Raw genomic sequence first — 20,156 nt, forward strand, 5'->3', positions numbered from 1 at the left:
GAGCAAGTCAAAAAGGGAACTTATCGGATGCGAGAGTCCCTTGGCGGAAGTCCGGACGGCGGGAACGTGTTTTTCTCCGCAGTTCGACTGCTACACGTACTCCATGGTTGTCCGTGGACTTGTGGAGAGGTTGACGTCCTGCTCCCTGCGCGCGCGCGAGTCTGTGTGTTTTGACTGGGTTCGGTTTGACTTTATGTATGTCCCAGTGCGTGTATGTGGGCGCGTCGGCACATGAGTGGTTGCTACGCTGACTAGGCGGTGCAGACAATCGATGTCCGGTGTGTCAGCTTAACGCGACGTTTGTGCCTATCAGAAAAAAGACAAGCCTCGCGATCCAGTGAGCGGCTGAGTTGAACAGTCAAGTGTGTGGGTGACAGGGTCGCTACAAAGGCTCCCTACAAAATCCAGACTGATAATCAAATAACACACCAGATCAGCTGTTTTTTTACTAAAGCTTGTTACTCCTGAAAACTAATTTCACATGATTGGGCCAGCTGATGACGCAGAACGTGGCACTTGTATGCTAAACATAAACAGTAACTTCCTCTTGGGATACACTTGAAGTTGTAATGTTGATCGTTGCTTTGTTGGCTGTGCTCCTCAACTTAGTTAAAAAACTTTTCCGACATCAACACGCATCTAATCACAACGCACTGAGGATGCTTCCCTGACCGATGATAAAACCTTTGGAAACAAATTGCCTAGGTTTTTGAACAAACCAGCAGCAACCTAGAGGCATTTTTACCCTGTATCGGAGCCCCATTTATCAGACCACACATCCAGAAAAGCGTTGCGGAAAGAGTAGATGTCAAATCGCTGAGAAGGAAGGCACGCTTTCGCCCTTTAGATACGAATGTTCACATTAGTATGTACGAGACGATGTCCAGTTTGACATTTTGATTTCTGGCGAGGTAAACAAATGCATATCCATAATTTGTAGCTTGTTCTGAGCCAGACAAGTTAAAACTATGACGATTTTGATCCATCCATTGTTCTTAGTTCAGTTTGATTCATCTGAATTCCCTGTCCAAATTAACAAGGTAAAGCTGCAACCTTCTTCCTACTCACTTGGTTGATAGGTGTAGGATCTTATCACGTAAAATACACTCCCAGGTGAATACGTACGCCACAGTGCTCCCAGCCGATGTTCACGTAACCTTATGCAGGGAATGGCTGAGCAGTAGAATTGGTGGTTGCTAGTATTACTGCAAACTATTTTATAAACAAGAATGTAAATTGGGTCAATAATGAGAATCAAATTAAACCGCTGCTATAGCTTTTCGGATATTTGAATGGAAGGTATGCACTGCCCTGAGAGAACTTTAATAGGCATGCAAGTGTATAAGGTGACTGTTACTCTTCCTCGTTAATGCTGATCATTAAGTGTATATGTGAATTGATGCCAGATCTTAGTATTCTCTAGGCTTAAGTGTGGATGCTGCTCAACATGATTTTGCACAATCAACAGCTTTTCACTTCTACGTGGCACATACAAGGGGGCCAGGAAGTGGAGCAGACCCTCAGTACAAATATTTGAGGAATGAAAGCTTAGAAAATTTAACCAGCTACTGGGTTGCTTTCTAATGACAGCTACTATGAAAGAAGTATTGAGGTCAGGAAGTCGGAACTATGAAGAAGAGTAAAACAGGGGACCGGGCTTGTTTTCGTCTGCGAAACAAAAAGATTAAGTAATATCTTCATATAACCTGTTCTTCGAAACTGTGATTTTTATTCAAACACCCGTAATTTCAGATTTTTAGGTAATTGATTATGTTAGTTAGTCACAACAGAATATTGCCTTCTCGTTCACAGCAGACCTTAAATAAACTGGCGTACGGAAACTGATTTTGAAGACAGAGTCTAGTGAAGATAAGTATGCGAACTCAGATCATGAGGTTCCCGGAGTTGGTCTGAATTTTGTGATTGATATCCGGAAGGCTAATCGTAGACCAGTTTGGACGTCTCCTGAACATTATCGGCAGAAGATGAAACTTGATGAAGGGTACCTTGACTTGGTTAACCACGCGAACAACTCCACTTGTTGTTTACGCGTTATCATAAGAGCACCCTAATTATTCTTTGTGTACCAGTTGTGCCATTCGATAACGGAATCTAGCTGTAAACTAACTACCATTTAGAAAGCGAGTGATCTCACTAAGTTTAAAGTAACCAGCTCAAAGTCAAAGCTGCCAAGTGGTCACAATAAGTGATTTGAGTGTTAGCACCTGACCAAGTCTTCATTAAGTTTAGAAATAAACAAACATATAAAACCTTACCTGCTCCAAAAAGAGTTTTCTTGGAACAAATTCCGTTAAATCCAGTTTCGCAGCTTGTATTTCATTTTCTGCTGCTTCAAGCTTGCTCTTTAGAACTTCCACAGATTTTTCTAATGATTGGTTTTGAGCCTCGAGTTCCGAAACACGACCCTCTAATACAATCTTCCGATCGGTACAGTCGCTCTCGTTCCAGTTATTGGAAAAATTCACAGGTTTGGAATATACCTTGATTTTTCGACTGGAGGGTCTTCTCAAATCATGTCCTTTAGGTTGGGTGGAGGTACGCTGTAAGTTAAAGAAGCAAAATTAACAAATTTTGCACATTTTGTTGGCGCTTCGGTGTGAAAGCGGTAAGCCGGTGTTTGCGCAATCACCGCGAGAAGAAGGGTTAGCTAAATACTAACGCTACTCTATACTGACAGAATGAGTGCAGAATATTCCCACACACAGTGGTGTACGTGTATTGCCAAATTCGCATTCAAAGTACTAGTTGTGTGATTCTCCGCAGTCTGCAGGGGACGGTAGAGATACTGGATAGGAGTCTTGTCAGTTCTGGAATTAACCTTTGTCCAGTGCTGGGATTCAAAGTCCCATGTAGCATGCGAGACCAGCGTGTTACCAGTACTCCAATAGCTCACAGTGAATACATTCAGATAAGCACCTATGCCAAATCATGCGGCCGTACGAGACCGACCCGTTCTCCGGGCTTCTGCCTAAAGACGCACAACATAACACTGAGTCCTCACCGACTTTGTTTTTAATTTCAAACCACTTACCCAATATAATGGCGATTCTGTTGTATCAGCGTACTGAGGTGGACTTATAGGGCGAGGTTTCGCTTCAAACTGATATGTTTCCTCTTCCTTTTGGACAACATCGTGGTCAGAAAATGAATGCCTGGAATAATGTGATTGGTGAGAAAATTGAACGCATGAAAATTTGAGAAAGCAGAGAGTTGTGTTTTTTCGTAACTGACATTAGAAGCACCAAAATCTTCCTTAAATCTAGCCAATCACCTTACGAGTGAGATGAGTATGACGACAACGGAACACCATTAATTTGGGCTTGAGCAGGTGAATCAATTGTGTTTGAATACTGTGCATACTAGATGAGAAACGCTGACAAATAACACCTTGCTTTGCTGATGAGAACAAACTTCCATTCATAAATGGAACTACAACTATCAATTATCTTTGAGAGCTAACTTTCTGACATGCACCTTACCAGACTGTATGCGCTTAAATTAGCAACTTTCCAGTTAACCGAGAGTGGAAGGAGTCGTTTGACTTTATGCAGCGCATGAAAACTACACAAGCGCATAGAACTATCCGAACTATGGGAGAGTAACTCCGTGGTTTTCCTGGTGCGATTTGTAGTTAAGTCTCGTTGACGTAGGTTCTGCGTGTCACTCCACAATTGCACTGAAGTTCAGTGGAAAGCAACCGGTTTCTCAAGGTTGACGGAGGCAAAATCTGTAGCATTTCTGATGTGCGAGCCAGCTGCTCCCTCCTCCCTCAAGACGATTGGTCAACTTCATTCTTCAGAAAAGATGGTATTCTAGACTATCACAATTTAAAAGGTTGAAATTTGAGTCTACTTTTTCGTGCGTCAGACTGGATCAAAAAACGGTCCATCAAAGCTATTCAAATTGACTTCTTCACTCTACCAGGTATCATCTTTTTCCATTCAAATTACAATTGGATATGAGTCCCGACCAACTTTACTCTTTCTCGCCGAAGGAAATTTCTCATCTCCATGGGCACACTGTAGCACTTGTTGTATGCACCTTACATGACCTACGCAAGGAGTACACTATGTGGCTTTGGGAAATTCATTATCTTATATGGTGCCGTAGAAGAAAGTCTGGGCTTTTTATGTATTCTTCTGTCTTGCTCTCTCTCTCTCTCTCTCTCTCTATATATATATATATATATATATATATATATATGCTGTCGGTAAAACCATAACATTGGCCAGCATCACCAGCAGCAGAGCTATTATTTAGAAATATCATACCAAAAGTGGTATTCTTTGGCACTTTTTCATATGGCATCTCAACTGATGCGCGCAAGTCCCCCAGGTTAGCTATTCAGATTAGGTCCGCCTCCGAAAGAACCTTTCATTCATAATTAACTTTGGATACCGACGACCTTCTAAAACCACATGTGTATGATCACTTGGCGCTGTGTGGTTTCCTGACTGTCTACTGACGTGTATTATTCTAAGCTGTTGTGTATATGCAGGATCAGCTGCAACAAGCAGCTGAGACTACTACTGAGCAACCCGGGAAAAAATGTCGCTATGCGTCAACCCCCTCCGGATGGAGTCCCCGACACCTCAGTTCAGCAAAACAGGAATGGAGTTTGTGGAGCACTGTCCAAGCCTTTGTTGCCCCAGTAGCACACTGTCTGTTTGACTTTTCTTTTGAAGATGTTGTTATGTTCACCCCGAAACCATTTGGTAATATGATTCGGCACAGGAGTTTATACCTTAGAATTTTCTACAATTCCTCCCAGTAATCGCCATTCTCGTTTTGTTGGCCCCCTGCACTCTGTGATTCTGTTTGCATTTTTGCCATTTTCAGGCACAGTAATGGGAGGTTAAACTAACAAAATTATTGTACATTTCATTGACTTGTTTTTAACAATCCGGATTAGAATGTCCAAAGTGTGGACATTTTTGAATAAACCTAAGATTATTAGTGATTTCTAATTGGGTTTTGCGTCAGTATTACCCAGTAATTTCAGTAATATTCTATGTCTAACATAGATTTGTCATCCACGACAAACGGTATACGAGAACCGAGGGGGTCAGGGAACATATCGGGCGGAAATTCCACGACGAATGATCTTGTTACACGTTATTACGAAATTCAAACTTCGTGACTGAGAGATGAGTGACGCCTTGTCCCCTTCAAGCGCGATTTAACCACACTGCTGATCAGCCGATCACGATTACCAAGGGGGTAAAATTTGAAACTAACAGCTGGGTGACCACTGTTTCGAAACTCCCCACGTTTTGTCAGGTGCACCTTACTGACAATCCTCAATAAGGATGAAGTAGCTGCGCAAAGCTTGTTGGCTTTTCATAACAGACTGGAGTCCTGGAATAAGTGAGTGTCATTAGCCAGTCAAATAAAAGCGAACGTCTACAGAAGTTATTGCGAACACTGTACCAAGTGAAACATGAGGCCACCCAGTGCGGTATATTCAGCCGGGATTCGGTAGAGTCTTGTGTGAAAAATAAATTGGTATGCAAATGAAAGTATTTGCGTATATGTGTTTACATTTATTAAGCTCCCCAAAAAAAGGACCCGGTCTTCAAAGGAGTAACTCGGGCATTAATTCCCAAGTGAAGGACCAATTTGTTGAGGAATTTATTGAATAGATGCCTATATCCAAAGACAATACTCATTTCTCAGTGTTCATTTCTCTGGATAGAACTTAGGAACAAAGAAGCTTCAAACCAAAAGAAATCATACTTACCTGAGTTCGTAGATGGAAGTAAATCTGTCCACAACTGGACTAAGCAAAGGGCCCTCTATCACTTCTGTGGTCTCTGCTACCTCTGAAATGTATTCTCGGATGCTGACAACTTCACAACTGCACACATCCATTGTATTTCCGGCCACAGGATCATCTACTGAGGACAACAGGAAATTGGAGTTTTATTGGGAATTCGTCGGATTCACTGGGTTGACAAACCATTGGCCGATTCTAATAAAGTGAGACTAACACTGATTTTTCCGAAAGGGTTGTCTATCAAAATTGATCTGACAAAACTAATTCGGACAGGGTAACAGCCACTTGAAGAGGCAGTTAAATGGCACATCCAGGAAGTTTCTTTCCACGATTGATATCATCTGATGATAATCTCCACCAAGGAGCATTCTCTGAAGCCATGTGTGATATCGCGCACTCGTGACATTGTGACTTTGAGTGAATATCATGTTCCTAAGAGTGAACCTCGGCCAGACGTAACTAGTTACGCTTCTTACCCGTGAAAACTGTTTTCACTGGTTCAACAAACTGTTGCCGTTTTTCACTTCTGACGAAATAGGGCTTCAAAATAGCACTTGAATGTTCGACAAACGGATATGAAACTTTAAAGAGCCATTAACGTCTCTTGCACAGACTTACACCCTCAAAACATCCCGCATCCTACTGTAGGTCAGTCCATTTGTTCTGAATTCAGTAAACGAAGATATCGAAGAGACTACTAGCATTCCAGCGTACTTTCTTCCCTCCTTGTAAGGATATAATCGATAGTTTCCATGCTATAACTCTCTCAAGTATCTTCATGCATATACCGTGCACCGTGCTGAGTTATATACCTTGTGTATTCTTTTGTGGTGCAAAAATTGTGCATTGCACGCTGTTCCTTTACCTTTGGAAATTAAGGTTATTCATTATACTGGTAGGTATTTGATAGCTTTTAACATTTTTGAGGAGAACATTTCATAGTGTTTTTAGTAAAAATACCATTGTTTTGTAGATAGTTTGGCAGTTGATCTGTTTCCCGACCGAAACTTTGCTTGTAATTAGGCTCGGTAACTTGCAATCAGTCAGCGAATACAAACGAGCTATACTTTGATATACTGGCGACGGTTATTATAAAAACGACGAAGTAGACGTGCAAAGTGGACAAAGCACAAACACAGAACGTCAGAATAGACGTGGGAAACGTTGTTGCGTAAAATTCGACCTGTGATTTTAATCTCTGCCGTCTGTGCTGTTGAACCTATCTTTCCTCTTCATTGACTACTACTATATAGACCTTTTCCGGCCATATCGTTTCACGGTTGTCTCTACAAAAATGAACAGTTGCTAGTGAATAGTAAGCAAAATTCCAGTTTTTCAGTGGTGACTACATAAGCATATTCGCTCATCTACGAAGAGCCTGTTTGTGCAAGTTCTCGTCAGAGGTCCCCAAAAGGGTATGAAGAAAGTGGTGACTTGAAAATATCTATTTAAATATGAGTCAAGCTTAGCTGGGTTTGAAATCCCTTAGAGAAAATCATTGTGTGTATATTTATGCAAAAGCAATAGGTGGGCATTTTTAGTCTTCTTCCCCTATGTATCTCGTTACTTTGCAAGCCTATGAACCCTATGACATATCTTGAAAGTACACCCTTCTGTTTTGCACATCTATAAGCAGTTCGACTAAACGAACAATTTTTCAAAAATTAAATTTGGGTGATCTTACATTGTTCGCTAAAGTGAGCAATATATTATACTTGGCCTAAAATTGGTGGCGAATTTTCCGGGATGATTTTGCTGTGATAAATAGATTGTTTTACACATTGTTTTCTTCACCAACCGAGACGATACATTGTAATTATTTGTTTGGATGGTTGCTTGGGTAGATTGGTTAACATACTTGTGTCTGACTAATCGGCGTACGGATCAACCCTTAGACAAGCTCTCTCTAATCCGCAAAGGGTAAACTTCACCCATTCGGCTCAGTGGTTGGCCCTGTCAACTAGTCCGTTGCCCTGGTTCTCCCTTCCCTTTGAAGTATTCAGTTGAGTAACTTGCAGGGTTACGTAGATTGGGCTGATTCCAGCACGCCGGTTAATTAAATTTAGTGTGAGGCGTCATGCATTCAAAAACTTCGCCATTCACTTCGTGCCTTTATGTGCCAGGATGTCCACATCTTCCATGCTAAGTGACCCTTTATTCTTCAAGAATGAAGAGCAAGAACAGTGAATCCTGTCTTTTTATGACCGCCTTGAGTATGCTTATTCGCGCAGAAACTTTTATTTTGGTTTGCTAGTGCATGTTGCATCCATTGCAGTTTTTCTGGCAAACAACACCGTTGTGATTCACTTCTAAGACATTGTCCTTCGATCTCAAAATGTTTCTTCCTGATGAGCACTCGGTTCGTGATTCTGCATAGCAGCAGCTGTCTTGTTATCAGATCATGTATGCTACTGAGTTAAGATAGGATTAGCTGTATACTTATCTGTTCTTGTTTTCGAGATTGTCAACGAAGTATCTTTTGCTTGAAGTTCTTTCTGACAAAATCTCTCGGAGAACCATAAGCTTAATTTTCTCCAAGCTTGGTTGTGTTGCTTTGTATCCCCGCTTTTAGTAGCCTCCGGATGCTGGCTATGATAGTTCATAGACCGTATGTGGTTTCTTTCTTTCTTGCACACTTCATATGTTAGATTGCTACTTCGTTATGGTACAAATGATCTTTTCATTCCAGTCACTCTGAAGACATGAAATCCTGAAGTGGGCTGTTGAATGGTTTGTTTTATCATGTGTGTATGACGTTCTACTTCACGGTGGTGAAATGTTTGTGCATGCAGTCGATTCAAACGTTCGACCAGTGGTAAAACAACCCACTCTGACTTTCAGATGCAAGACTTGGTGGGAGTCTGATGATTTTTTCAACTGTTTAGATATTTCTCATTGTTCAGGTTGTGTTATGCTGACTCCCTAGTATTTCAATCACTGGGCCCTTGGCAAGTTTTCAACTGATGAATGTGAAGAACGAATTCACACAGAAAGATAATAATTATTTACCGTTTTCTACTCCAACATGTTGCGATTTATTGAGGAGTTGTACGGCACTGGTAGTTGACGGCGTGCTCGCAGTCGAAGTTCATCTTTCTTACTTGGCAATAGTAGGAAATGAGGGCCATTTTTCCATAACTTCAGTCATCATCATCATCATCATCATTGTCAGCTGTAATAACCGCGTACTCGTCGTACAGTGGTTGTAGCTGCCGCAGTTTCTCTCACCGACAGCATACCAATAGCATACCGATAGCGCACCATAGCATACCCAGATGAGACTGACTTGAGGCCGTCGCCTTGTCCAGTGCCTTTACTGAATTCCCTTCCAGGCAAAAGACCAAACTTCATTCGGTCAGTCACATCGCTACCAGCACGAGCATGATTGCCTGTTCACACATTATAATTCTGGCTCGTCGAGCGTGTGCTGACTTAGTGATAGTAGCTCGTGCGTCTCGCATGTTGGGCTTCAAATTCCGGCATGGCCAAGCTGCGCACTTCTGATAAATCCTAATAAGACCGCGGTTGAATACGGTGCTCTGCGGTCTCGGTCTTGGATAGACGCACTAATCATAGTGTTCAGACGAAAGAGGTTGTAACAGTGGTCTATGGTTGACGTTGACCGATGAGCGCAAACCGTATCCAAAAATCATGTATGCTGTTTTCGTCCGAGGTACTTCAGTCATCAATAGGATTGTACAATGTTGCCATCATTCATCAGTATCCTCTGTAGATTTCGGTCAGCAGTTTCACATTGTGCTTTCAGTTTTCTGAGTATTTCGTTGATCCGATTTCTGTTCCATGAAAAATTGAGTTGAGCTTCATGGGAAGGATGGCTGCAGTGACTTGGGATGGAGCAAACGATCAAGTCAAATGCCTTACCCACGTAAGGGTTAAGGCAACGGTCGCTTCCCTTCTGGCTGAAGGTTTCGATTGAGCCAGTCCGCAAATTAACTGCTGAAAGTTTGGATATAATGAATATAGCAAAAACCATGCGGAACTTGAAAGCATTGGCTTTCGAGAACCCTGTTTTTGGCTTTCTCCGGCATTTCATTCGTTCACTATGTGGGACGTGTCTGTCTTTAATGTCCCAAATTGGTTCCCGAAAATTTCCGTTTTGCCAGATATATGGTTTAATCAGATGAGCGGCATTAGTCGGTCTCTCCCCCGTGGAAGAACAACAATTTTTCCTAATACTTGATCAAAGGAATGTTTCAATTATTTTCATTTTCATATATCTACACTATTGACGTCAACTGGAAATTTCGCCCTAATACTACTCAAACGCACGTCATGTCGCGCTACAATTTTCTGCACCAGGGTTTTCTGAGAACTAAGAGAAGTGTCAGATATTTTTAACAATACAATACTCTGAAAATTTTTAACGGTACACCAATACCTTCACTGTCCTTCTGGCTCAGAAGACAGACGTCGATTTCGAATATTCGTCAACCATATGATTTAGTTGAAACCAAATTGCAAGGAAATCGTGATTTGGAATGAACCTTGATTTGAATATCGGACGATCTTTGTGTTGTTCATTCAGCTGAGGGATTTCGCAAACGACTCGTTCAATTTGAATTTAAGTGACTCCATTTGAATAAAAATTGTTTCCGACTGAGTGCATTTCGCAAGGCTGCAAACATTTACTTTTTTGTTGCGTGCAGGTAAAAATGGCACAATGTCTGGCAATTGCCTTCTACAATTTTAAGAATAACACTTCGCTGGAGTAGGCCCCAGTGACACGTATGCCAACGCAAGAGTTGTTCCGGCAGTTTTCGAACTAAGTAGGCAAGCGTATGACGCTGCTGGTTGCGGGGATGTTAAACTTTAAGCAAAAATGTCTGCATATTGGTATTCTTAGATTTTTAATCAATCTAATGCTTTCCGCGGTTCGGAAGCCATTTAACAATTAGGGGTCAAGTTGAAGTGAATGGACAAAACGGAGTTTGATACGGGGTCATGGATTTTGATGCGCGAAGCTGGAGACAGGGATATTTATGAAGTGGTGACCAAGTCAATAGGTGTCCACATTCAACCGAAATTTTTGACTATCTTCGGGCCAGTCTATTGCAGACAGCTTGTGTGTAATTGGATTGAGGCTGGCAATATGTTGATGCATTTATAAGCAGTATTATGCCTGATATAGATGTTGAGGAGCATGCTTTTTATGCATGAGCCCAAATGTCTTGTACAAGGGTTCCAGGGTTTCCGTTCAGTGATGACGTATGAATACAATGTAAAAGCCATTTCAGGAAGATAGCACGGGTGGAACAACTTAGAGCACGTAAAAAATCCGTAATTGAAGGAATATCCACAACCCCACGAAAATTCAGAGATGCTTAATTCATCGTATCGCTAATAAACACCCTTTTTAATACGCGGAATCTCCGCCTTAGATAACGTGTGCGAAGACTCAGTTGAAACGGACAATAATGAGGAGATCAATCCTTTTAGTTTTTCAGGCGGCAAGCAGTAGTGTTGCACGTACATTTTGTCAGACCGTTCTTTGCAATTTTTTGTTTCTATATTGCTCCCGCATTGTTCCCCTTGTACAAGAGCATTTTTTGAAAGATAAATTCGATGAAAATTGAACACATATACCTGACTTATTTAACTACCAGGGTGTATTTTAAATCACCCAAATGGATATTTATAAATTAGCCGCAAACCCTCTTCAATAACAACAAACGTTTGGATTGTCTTTAATCGCGATAACTTCAGCGACCTGCATGGATCAAGCCCAAAAATCACGCAGTCTGGCGAAATTCCAGGTTAGTCGAAGCCCAGGTTCGTTCTCCACCGTGCTCGCTTATCTTGATCGGTCATGGTGTTCAGTGATTGACGAGGTTTGCTGACGCATGCCGTGTTCCATTAGTCGTAATCTGCACTGAACGGGCATTTACGCTACGGTTTGCGAGAATATTCCAAAACCAAACAAATTTTTCAAATACTGGACTTATTTCAATTCATGTGCAAAAGCGGCGTCTATTTACCACGAGCTTTGATTGCGATGACACGGATTGGCTTTTGCAAAATGGTAAGAACAGAGTTGACAATACCAAAAAATCTATGGTATCACAAGACATGTGTGAAATACTCCTTCCACACATAGCTTACGTCACACGAAGAGTTATGCGCATACCTACAACTACTGAGCAATAATCGGTGAGCAGTGGAGTATGTACTGAGTGTTAAGCACTGAATTCATTATAGCGCTTCAATTTCACTGAAAGTTTAACGTGGTGGTTGTGTTTTATGCTACTGCCCTTCAAGATTGCCTGTGGATCACCTGCTTAAGCGAGCGTTTATATCCTGCCGTTATTTTTAGCAGTTTCCCAGTCAGTCATGCCCATCCCATGGCCAAAGAATAGAGGGTTCAATTTCTATGTCATTCTCTCGGTATCCATCAAGCAGGCTGACTGTACTATGTTTGTTTAAGTTTTCCGCAATAGCCGATAGGCGAGTGACACTAAGCTTCAAATTTTATTTCAACTAAAATCGGTCGACTACTGATGAGCCATGTGGAATGCCTTTCAACATTCTCATTACAAGGTGACTGCTCGGTAGAAACTAAAAACTCCCTCTAATGAATGATAACTGGGACCGGCTATATTCCAGATCCTTGAGTCACGAGACGTAATTTATGAATCCAAATTAACAAGTAAACGTAACCATGAGAAACGTCAACAGAAGGCTGAAACTCACATGTCGTCGCCATAAACTTCGTAAAGTTATGAGAAATACCGGAAGGATACAGCAAATACCCGAATTCCCAGTATCTTTTCTAATCATGTATGAACACGTACGATTCCATGCACGATTTCACTCCCAGAGTGAGGCCAACTCCTCAGACTTGTCGAATGACTAGTGGCCGTCGGAATGCTTTAGCACTTGACTGGCTGTTTGATTGGATGACTGGGTGGGTGGGTGTCTAAAAAGCTGTCTGACCGTCTGAAGGATAATTTATAGATTGACTGATCGTTGCTGATAGCCTGGGTACCAGTTCGACTGACAAGCGTTGAAGAGCAGCGTGATCTCAATGCGGCCGCAAGTGACTATGATGCAACCAATCAAACGCAGAATTAACAAGGTCTCCGAAACAGATATTGAGTTCAAACTATGCTTGATCTTTTGAGTAACTCTCGAAAGATTGTTAGAACATAAAAACCATACATTCCTATATGCTTCAGAAAACCCTGATGTCTCTACCTCGTGTCATCATACCTAAAACTTTGTTTGAATCAACTAGGTTCTAAGGACGCTAGAACTTGTACAAAATTCAAAGAACTCTCAAGGACGCTCAAATGAAGGTTCGTAAATGATTACATTCTGTCCAATTACATGACTCAGAAACTATTTACCACAGACTTGGGGGCATTGAAAAACAATCGGGCTCCTTTCAGACTTCAGAATTCAAAATCCAGTTACGTTGCAGCCTGCGGGTTTGTTGTATCAGGAAATAAATTTCTTTTTTTAGAAAGGAACAAACAATAAACATTTTCGACCGTCATGGAGAAAGAAAATTCGAAATTCCTTTGCCAGGGTAGCAAATCGCCGCTTTTTACGTCTTTCGTTTAGTGAAGCTACTGACTTTGTGTGGGATCCTGATGGAGATAATCTGGCTATCATTGAAGATAAGACCTCATCAGTAACAATATGGGACTCCTTATCTTACAAAATCAGCCAGGTGACCACAGGAATAAAGTAAGAAGCGCATTTTATTGTAATCTGATACCTTCAGAGACCATTTGAGTGCTATATGTTGGTCCAGAACAGGTGGTAGTTTGGCAATTGGATCTGAAAAGGGTAACCTCGTAATTTACAGCCAAAACTCTGCAAAGTAAGAAAATTGCATGCAGTGAGTGACCTTTCAGGAAAATATCACTACTCGGAAAGCACACTAGAAGAATAAATTCCGCTGCCTGGAATGGAAACAATATTTTAGCTCTGGCTGGGGACGATAAAACCATCACCATAAATTCGTCTGACGGTGATCTTTTGAAGCAATGCAGTGTTCGTGACTTGCCTTCAATGATAAAATTCGCTGACGGAATGCACGATGCTTCCACCAAGGCTCGGGACAATACGGTGCGTGTTAATTCAGTGCACTTAGTGTTTCTAATTCCACATTTGTTTTCCTGTTTTCGGGGAAAACGATTCTTTATTGAAATGAGTTTTTGGATATCAGTCAAGCGACTCCATCTCACGAAGGCTCATATTGCAGCTTGTTGTACACAAACTAAAGAACTAATCGGGAATAGTCCCGTATAGACCAATAACCTCTTGGTACGGTGGTTGATTCTTCTCTCTCATGAAAGGCTTTATAGCATGGAATGACCACGAGATGAACACACGTGTTCTTGATAGTAGAATTCCCTTCAGATAATGGTACTATAATTGAATCTGCGAATGCCACCCGGTGATCATAAACGTTGTGCTCTTTGAACACGACTGCTGGTCTAATGTTAGCATTACTTGAGCTAACCGTATTGATGATGACAGCCTTGCCGAATCATAATCGCACCAGCCTGACAGGCTGCATGTCAAAAACGTTGGGAGTTTGGGTAAAATAGACAACTTGGAAGATTTGGTTTCCCTAAAACAGCTACCACAGTGAAGGCCTGTCATTGGAATCACCTTCAAGCGCAAGATGAGCTGAATACCACGTACAAACAGGATCAAATTGGCACGGTGGTCGGGTTACGCTCACGGGCAGAAAGAGCAGAATGAACGGCATAACAATGGTTTCGGTTCGAAAACTGCGGATTTTCATTGCCTATTATACTGATTCGTCTTGTTTGCTGTTTGCTAACGACGTCAAACCGTAGAAAAATGGAAGCTTAAAGAATAACTGAATATTACAAAGAGATTTTGACAGCGCTGCGCCACAAATTAAGGTGCACAGGCTGATTGTCTACTCCGCTAGACCATAAATATTGCAGAATGACTAGATCATATCATGATGTGGTAGTCTGCACACCTCAGAAGGCTAGTTGGGCGCCCCGCCTATTTTTTTCTACCAGGTTAGTTGATGTGGTTAATTGATGTGTAGTGGTTAATGGCCCTATGCAGTCTCTAGAGAACAGAACAAATTACTAATGTAAGCCAGATACAAAGTCACAAGTAGAAAACTCAAGTAAATCTCAACTCACAGTTCAAAATAGGAGATTCCGTAGTCCTGTATTCTGTTGAACCAGCACACCAAAAAGTTCTATCTTCCTGGTGTTTCAAATCTCCGGTGATCGCAATATTAATCCATAAGTGTGAATATATTAGTTCAGTGTTTGTAGCTAAAATGTTCGTTCACGTTTAGAGTTAGTGGCAGTCAATCATAGCCAACCGGCGGTCACAACAACAGTCACCCAGCAAAAAGTCCCGTGGCACTCGAAAAACGGGTGGTTGAGGTTGTGTTTCAGTAAAAAAAACTTTTGTACAGTGATGTGACTGATATTGATAGGGAAAAGGAAATGATACTGTGCTTGAAGAAGAGCAGTTTACAAGTGCTATAGGTGGTTCCATAAAATCAGGATTGGAATCGAAACAAGTACATTAACAATGTTCATAGAAATAACGTTACTTTGCAAAATCTCATGCGAACTTATGTTGCCCCGCGGTTGGGCTTTTGAACCAAAAGCTTCCGCTTCAGATCTCGAATGTTGGCCTTTCTTGGTTTGGATGCTACTATAGTACCTAGCTTCATATGCAACCACGAACTGCATAAGTGTGGTTACATTATTACTAGATTGACCTGGTCATGGTTTTCGATGTGAAAATGAAGTCGCAACTATTGCTGCCTTCATCTTCCTCTTTATTGCTTTCAGATCCCCCTCTCCTGTAAAACTGAATTGCAGTCGCGTCAGACGTCCAGACAGCTAGTTCACTATCACCGCTTACATGAGCTGTTTCACGTTTAAAGATTTAAACATTCCTCTGTCTATGCTGCTGCGCCCAGCTAATTGCTACTGGCTCACACGAATGCCATTGTGATTACATCCCATTTTTTATGGCGAGTGGTAATTGGCCACGTGCTTTGCTTATTGTAAATTTATAGTTGGTTTCAAACGGAGTCTTTGAAAAGTTTGGCTTAAACAATTATCACGCAACCACGGGAAATACGCCTAGTGAGTTGGGTGTTCGGGGGTATTCTTTTGAAGTACAGAATAGGCGCCAAAGTTCCATGCCTTGGGGTACTTTTCGCCGTAGAAGAAACAATGCTAACTTAGACTTATTTGATCTGACAGCCAGGCAGCTGGCCCTCGAAAAGTTCTCGGAAACTATTATTGGTTGGATCGAGAAAGAAACTGTTGAAATTCCTGAAGCCTGTGATGGAGTGACAAGCACTGTTTTCCCCTCCTAGGTCTGCAAAAGTTATGCTACACAAAACCGAGAGGAAACAATGTGACTAAACAAACTGTTGAGCTTTGTTTGATCAAACCCTATATGTCCTACCTGCTACCTGGCTAAATTACCCACAGTTCAATTACTGCCGTTTACCAAGCGCCTTGTATAATGATTGTAGCCATCATGTCTTCGCGAAGTACAATATCTGTCCCTGATATCTCTTGAACAACAGAATCATACTTGTCACCTGCATCTAAGCAAACTATGAATAACTAGTTAGTAATACACTACTGCACCGCATATACCTAGCACATTCTTTGGAATATGCAGTAGCTAGCGGAACTTAAAGTAGCTCAGTCCATATGAGTGCAAAGAGTAGTCTCCGTAGTGGAGAGACAAACCTCGACCTTTCATTCACACAACCGGTCACTCTGAACCTTGAATAGCATATTTACTTCCCAAAACATGGACCACTGTTGAACATGATGCTTGCGGCGGCGCTTCGTCTCCAAGTCGCACTAACCTAACTCTTAAGTAATTAACAGAAAACCCAAGTTTTGCCTTCCCACAAATTTCGGTACTAGTAATTTCTTATTAACTTCTTTAAGATTTGCAGCAGTCACATCTCTGAATAGTTTCGCATACTGCAAACCAGAACTTCAAGCACACAATTACAGTTACCGGGCACACAAGATATTACGGAACTAGCCGCAACGGGAGTTCGAAGTTCCCAGTTATGAGGTTCTGGTGCAAAACAAATCTTCTGCTGCATACAGGAATATCTGGTCGCAACAGTTATGCCGACGCTTCAGTTTCTTGGCTGTTATATAAGTTTTCAATTAAAGGGATATGGCGATATGTTATTGTACACTCGTCGGTAGTTGTCTCCGCTGTCCGCACTTTGCACCCGACTTTCATTAAAAGCCATTATAAAGGGTAGAAGTTCAGTGGCCTGCTTGTTATAAATCCTCTGGGTAGGTTTCATGGAATTCAGCTTTTCTGTTGGTATTTTTATAATATACGATAGTTACCATTGGTTTCGATGAAACAGTGGTTCTTGACCAGGTGAACGAATAAAATATACAGAGGTATACTACTCGGCATGTATTTTTTTGCTTCAAACAGGTCAGCTGTGTGGTGGGACGCAAGAATCTCTTGATTCTTAATACGGAGGATATGGACAACCCCATCGAGTTGGCATTTCAGCAGCGGTATGGTGATCTTGTTTCGTATCACTGGTTCGGTGATGGTTACATTATGGTGGGATTTTCCGCTGGATATTTCATTGTTGTTTCTACACAGAAATCTGAGCTGGGTAAAGTGGGTTTCTGCAAATCATCACATAGATGAATATCTTGTTTAACTAGGAAATCTATCAGGTTCGTGACCATAAGGAAGGCCTTTGTGATGTCGCTCTCTCTCTTACGCTGAATCGATGTGCCACCGCTGGTGATCACTGGTAAGTACTATCATTGTTGATTACTTCTTGTAATTACGTTGCGCTATTAAAATCGATACACTTGATAGTTTTGTAATTGTTCTCAAAGACCGTGTGTTGGGTGCTACTGGTGTGCAAAAATTGCACTGCCATCTTAAGTGCGTGAAAACCGAATTGGGAATTGAATAAATGTGTTAGAATAGGGATCAGCCCATGAGTAACCCATCGTCCACCTGATTTGCGGGGGACAAAATGTCGTGGAACTTTACGTTTGCTGACAATATGCTACACCACTTCGGCCTGTTAGGGACACAAACCCTCAACTATGTGTACGTTTGTGCAACAGCTTACAGATCAATAGTAGTATCGCGGGGTTTATGGTCGGCGATGGTCAAAACGCCAGTAAAACTTCCTAGAATCTTATCATAGGTCCATCGTGAGTAACCGACTGCACACACACGGAATAGCGTTGGCCCGCCATAGCTAAAATTAGGCGTCATGAGTTTGCGGCCGAAAGCACTTTCGTTTAAATCACTTATGTTTGAAGTGCGATTCACGTTAGATCGATGAAGAAAAACTTTACAATCCCTTAAAAGATCCACGGAAGTTAGACAGGCTAATAAATTAACAACATATTTGCCTGTGTTGCCGAAGGACTGCTCATCAGTTGTCCTTATCTGGGAGGACAGCTTCAAGAGAAGACGACTCATCAAAAAAATCGTTCAACTGTAGCACCCTTTCGGTGCCTAGCTGCCACGCCATCAGAAGGAAGCACGAGGGCCGGGACACGACCAGGTTGCCTAAGCTTAGACAGGGGAAGTCGAGAGGTAAATGTCGGGTTCGAACCGCTGACCTTCTGGTCAGCAGGCTCTCACCGAGCTATCCCGATCCCGAATACTCACCAACTCAAACATAAAGATATAGGGCCAATGGTTGTAGCCCTCTGTAGTGGATGATGGCTTACCGTGAAAACATCTAACTTAGGACTACGAGAATTAGGCTTTCATTCTCATCTAAGCGTCGTAATTATTCCAACCAATGTAACGTTTCCGAGTATGTGATGATAATCCGGTTAGAGCTTTAGTGTGTGAGTTTCCTTTATACCCAACTCAGATTCCGTAGAAATATAATTGCGATAGTCGGGTAAACAATAATTTTGAATTTCTTTTGTCTCCCACCTTTCCCACAGTCGTAAGCGATGTGAAGCTTCTAAAATATTATTTTCCAGCTGCACTACTTGGTTGATGGAAGTAGTGTAAAACGTCAGAGAAAATAAACGAGACTTTTCACTAGTTTGTTTTACCTTCAACCGCCACAATTGTAGCGAAGATTTGATTTCCTTTCAGTGTTAAGATACATGATCTGGTTAACGTTCGGGAATTATTAGCCATCATTGAACTGGAGGAGGATGGACATAATAATGAAACACAGAGGACGGGTACAACAGTACTCCGGGACAACCGTGCACCTTGTCAGCTACAGTGGTCAGAAGATGGTCAGCTTATGGCTGTATCTACATCCAAACAGCTCCTTCATGTGTTTCTCAGTCAACTTCCCACGTTAGCTGCCACAGCTACCCCGAGGACAACCAACCTAACGGCGCGATTGACCTCGCTTCTTGAAGTTACGATAGAACCGCTCCCGTTCAATAATCTGAGTGATCAGGTAAATCTATACACTTCCACATTGTTGATGTTTATCCTGTTCTGACACTGTAGCACTTCGCCGATAATGACCTATATTATCTGCCCGTGGCAGCGATTGCTTGACGATCAACAGAATGGTTTTATGCAGGAAGGAGATGGGCAGATCAAATACGATTTGCAGGCGGTTGACCATTTGTACCATTTGTACTGATTGCTGGCATGGTGGTCGTATCACGAAGTATAGAGAAGCTAAAGGGATCTTATTGAAGATAAACAGAAAAAGTAGCTGGAAATGGTAATCTGTCCTAAATGAATCTGAATAGTAATAATAACTTCCCAGCTGTAACACTTTCCGGTGCCTAGCTGCTATGCCACCCGATGTAAGCACGAGGGCTGAGATACAGCCAGACTACTCAACCCTAGACAGAAGCAATCGAAATGCCAAGGTTGGGTTCGAACCACAGATTTTCTGGCCAATAAGTTCACGCCTAACCATTGAGCCGTTTCGAGCTCAGAATCTAATAATAACTCCCAGCTGTAACACTTTCCGGTGCCTAGCTGCTATGCCACCCGATGTAAGCACGAGGGCTGAGATACAGCCAGACTACTCAACCCTAGACAGAAGCAATCGAAATGCCAAGGTTGGGTTCGAACCACAGATTTTCTGGCCAATAAGTTCACGCCTAACCATTGAGCCGTTTCGAGCTCAGAATCGATTCAAGGGGCACCACGATAGATATCCATGTTTACTGGATATTTTCGGCCTCTAACGTGAGAATTTTCTAGCTGTGAAGTGAATGGATGGGAAATAGCTCATTATTCAACATTCCCCAGAGGATGAGTTTTCCAAAGTGGACCGCTTTTTTAAAAATAATGTTCGAAAATCGTCATTCGTGGCAGTAGATACTTTAGTTTTAGGAAACATTGGGCT

The 20,156-nt window shown here is 41.9% G+C and overlaps 2 protein-coding genes across 2 annotated transcripts in view; one reads left to right on the forward strand and one right to left on the reverse strand.

The window, feature by feature from the left end:
- The window catches only part of T265_13961 (hypothetical protein), a gene marked incomplete at both ends in the record, with an annotated part of 28,732 nt that extends 22,840 nt beyond the window's left edge, over positions 1 to 5,892 (reverse strand). Inside the window, 5 exons of the mRNA XM_009171362.1 lie at positions 2,277 to 2,561; positions 3,053 to 3,173; positions 3,496 to 3,697; positions 3,738 to 3,814; positions 5,762 to 5,892. Of these exons, the coding sequence (XP_009169626.1) occupies positions 2,277 to 2,561; positions 3,053 to 3,173; positions 3,496 to 3,697; positions 3,738 to 3,814; positions 5,762 to 5,892 (816 nt within the window). The remainder of the gene's footprint in view (positions 1 to 2,276; positions 2,562 to 3,052; positions 3,174 to 3,495; positions 3,698 to 3,737; positions 3,815 to 5,761) is intronic.
- A 7,781-nt stretch (positions 5,893 to 13,673) lies between these two features.
- Positions 13,674 to 20,156, forward strand: part of T265_13963 (hypothetical protein) — a gene marked incomplete at both ends in the record, with an annotated part of 54,189 nt that continues 47,706 nt past the window's right edge. Inside the window, 3 exons of the mRNA XM_009171364.1 lie at positions 13,674 to 13,888; positions 17,521 to 17,600; positions 18,926 to 19,244. Of these exons, the coding sequence (XP_009169628.1) occupies positions 13,676 to 13,888; positions 17,521 to 17,600; positions 18,926 to 19,244 (612 nt within the window). The remainder of the gene's footprint in view (positions 13,889 to 17,520; positions 17,601 to 18,925; positions 19,245 to 20,156) is intronic.

This window comes from Opisthorchis viverrini, assembly GCF_000715545.1.
Source record: "Opisthorchis viverrini unplaced genomic scaffold opera_v5_122, whole genome shotgun sequence".
Classification (NCBI taxonomy): domain Eukaryota; kingdom Metazoa; phylum Platyhelminthes; class Trematoda; order Opisthorchiida; family Opisthorchiidae; genus Opisthorchis; species Opisthorchis viverrini.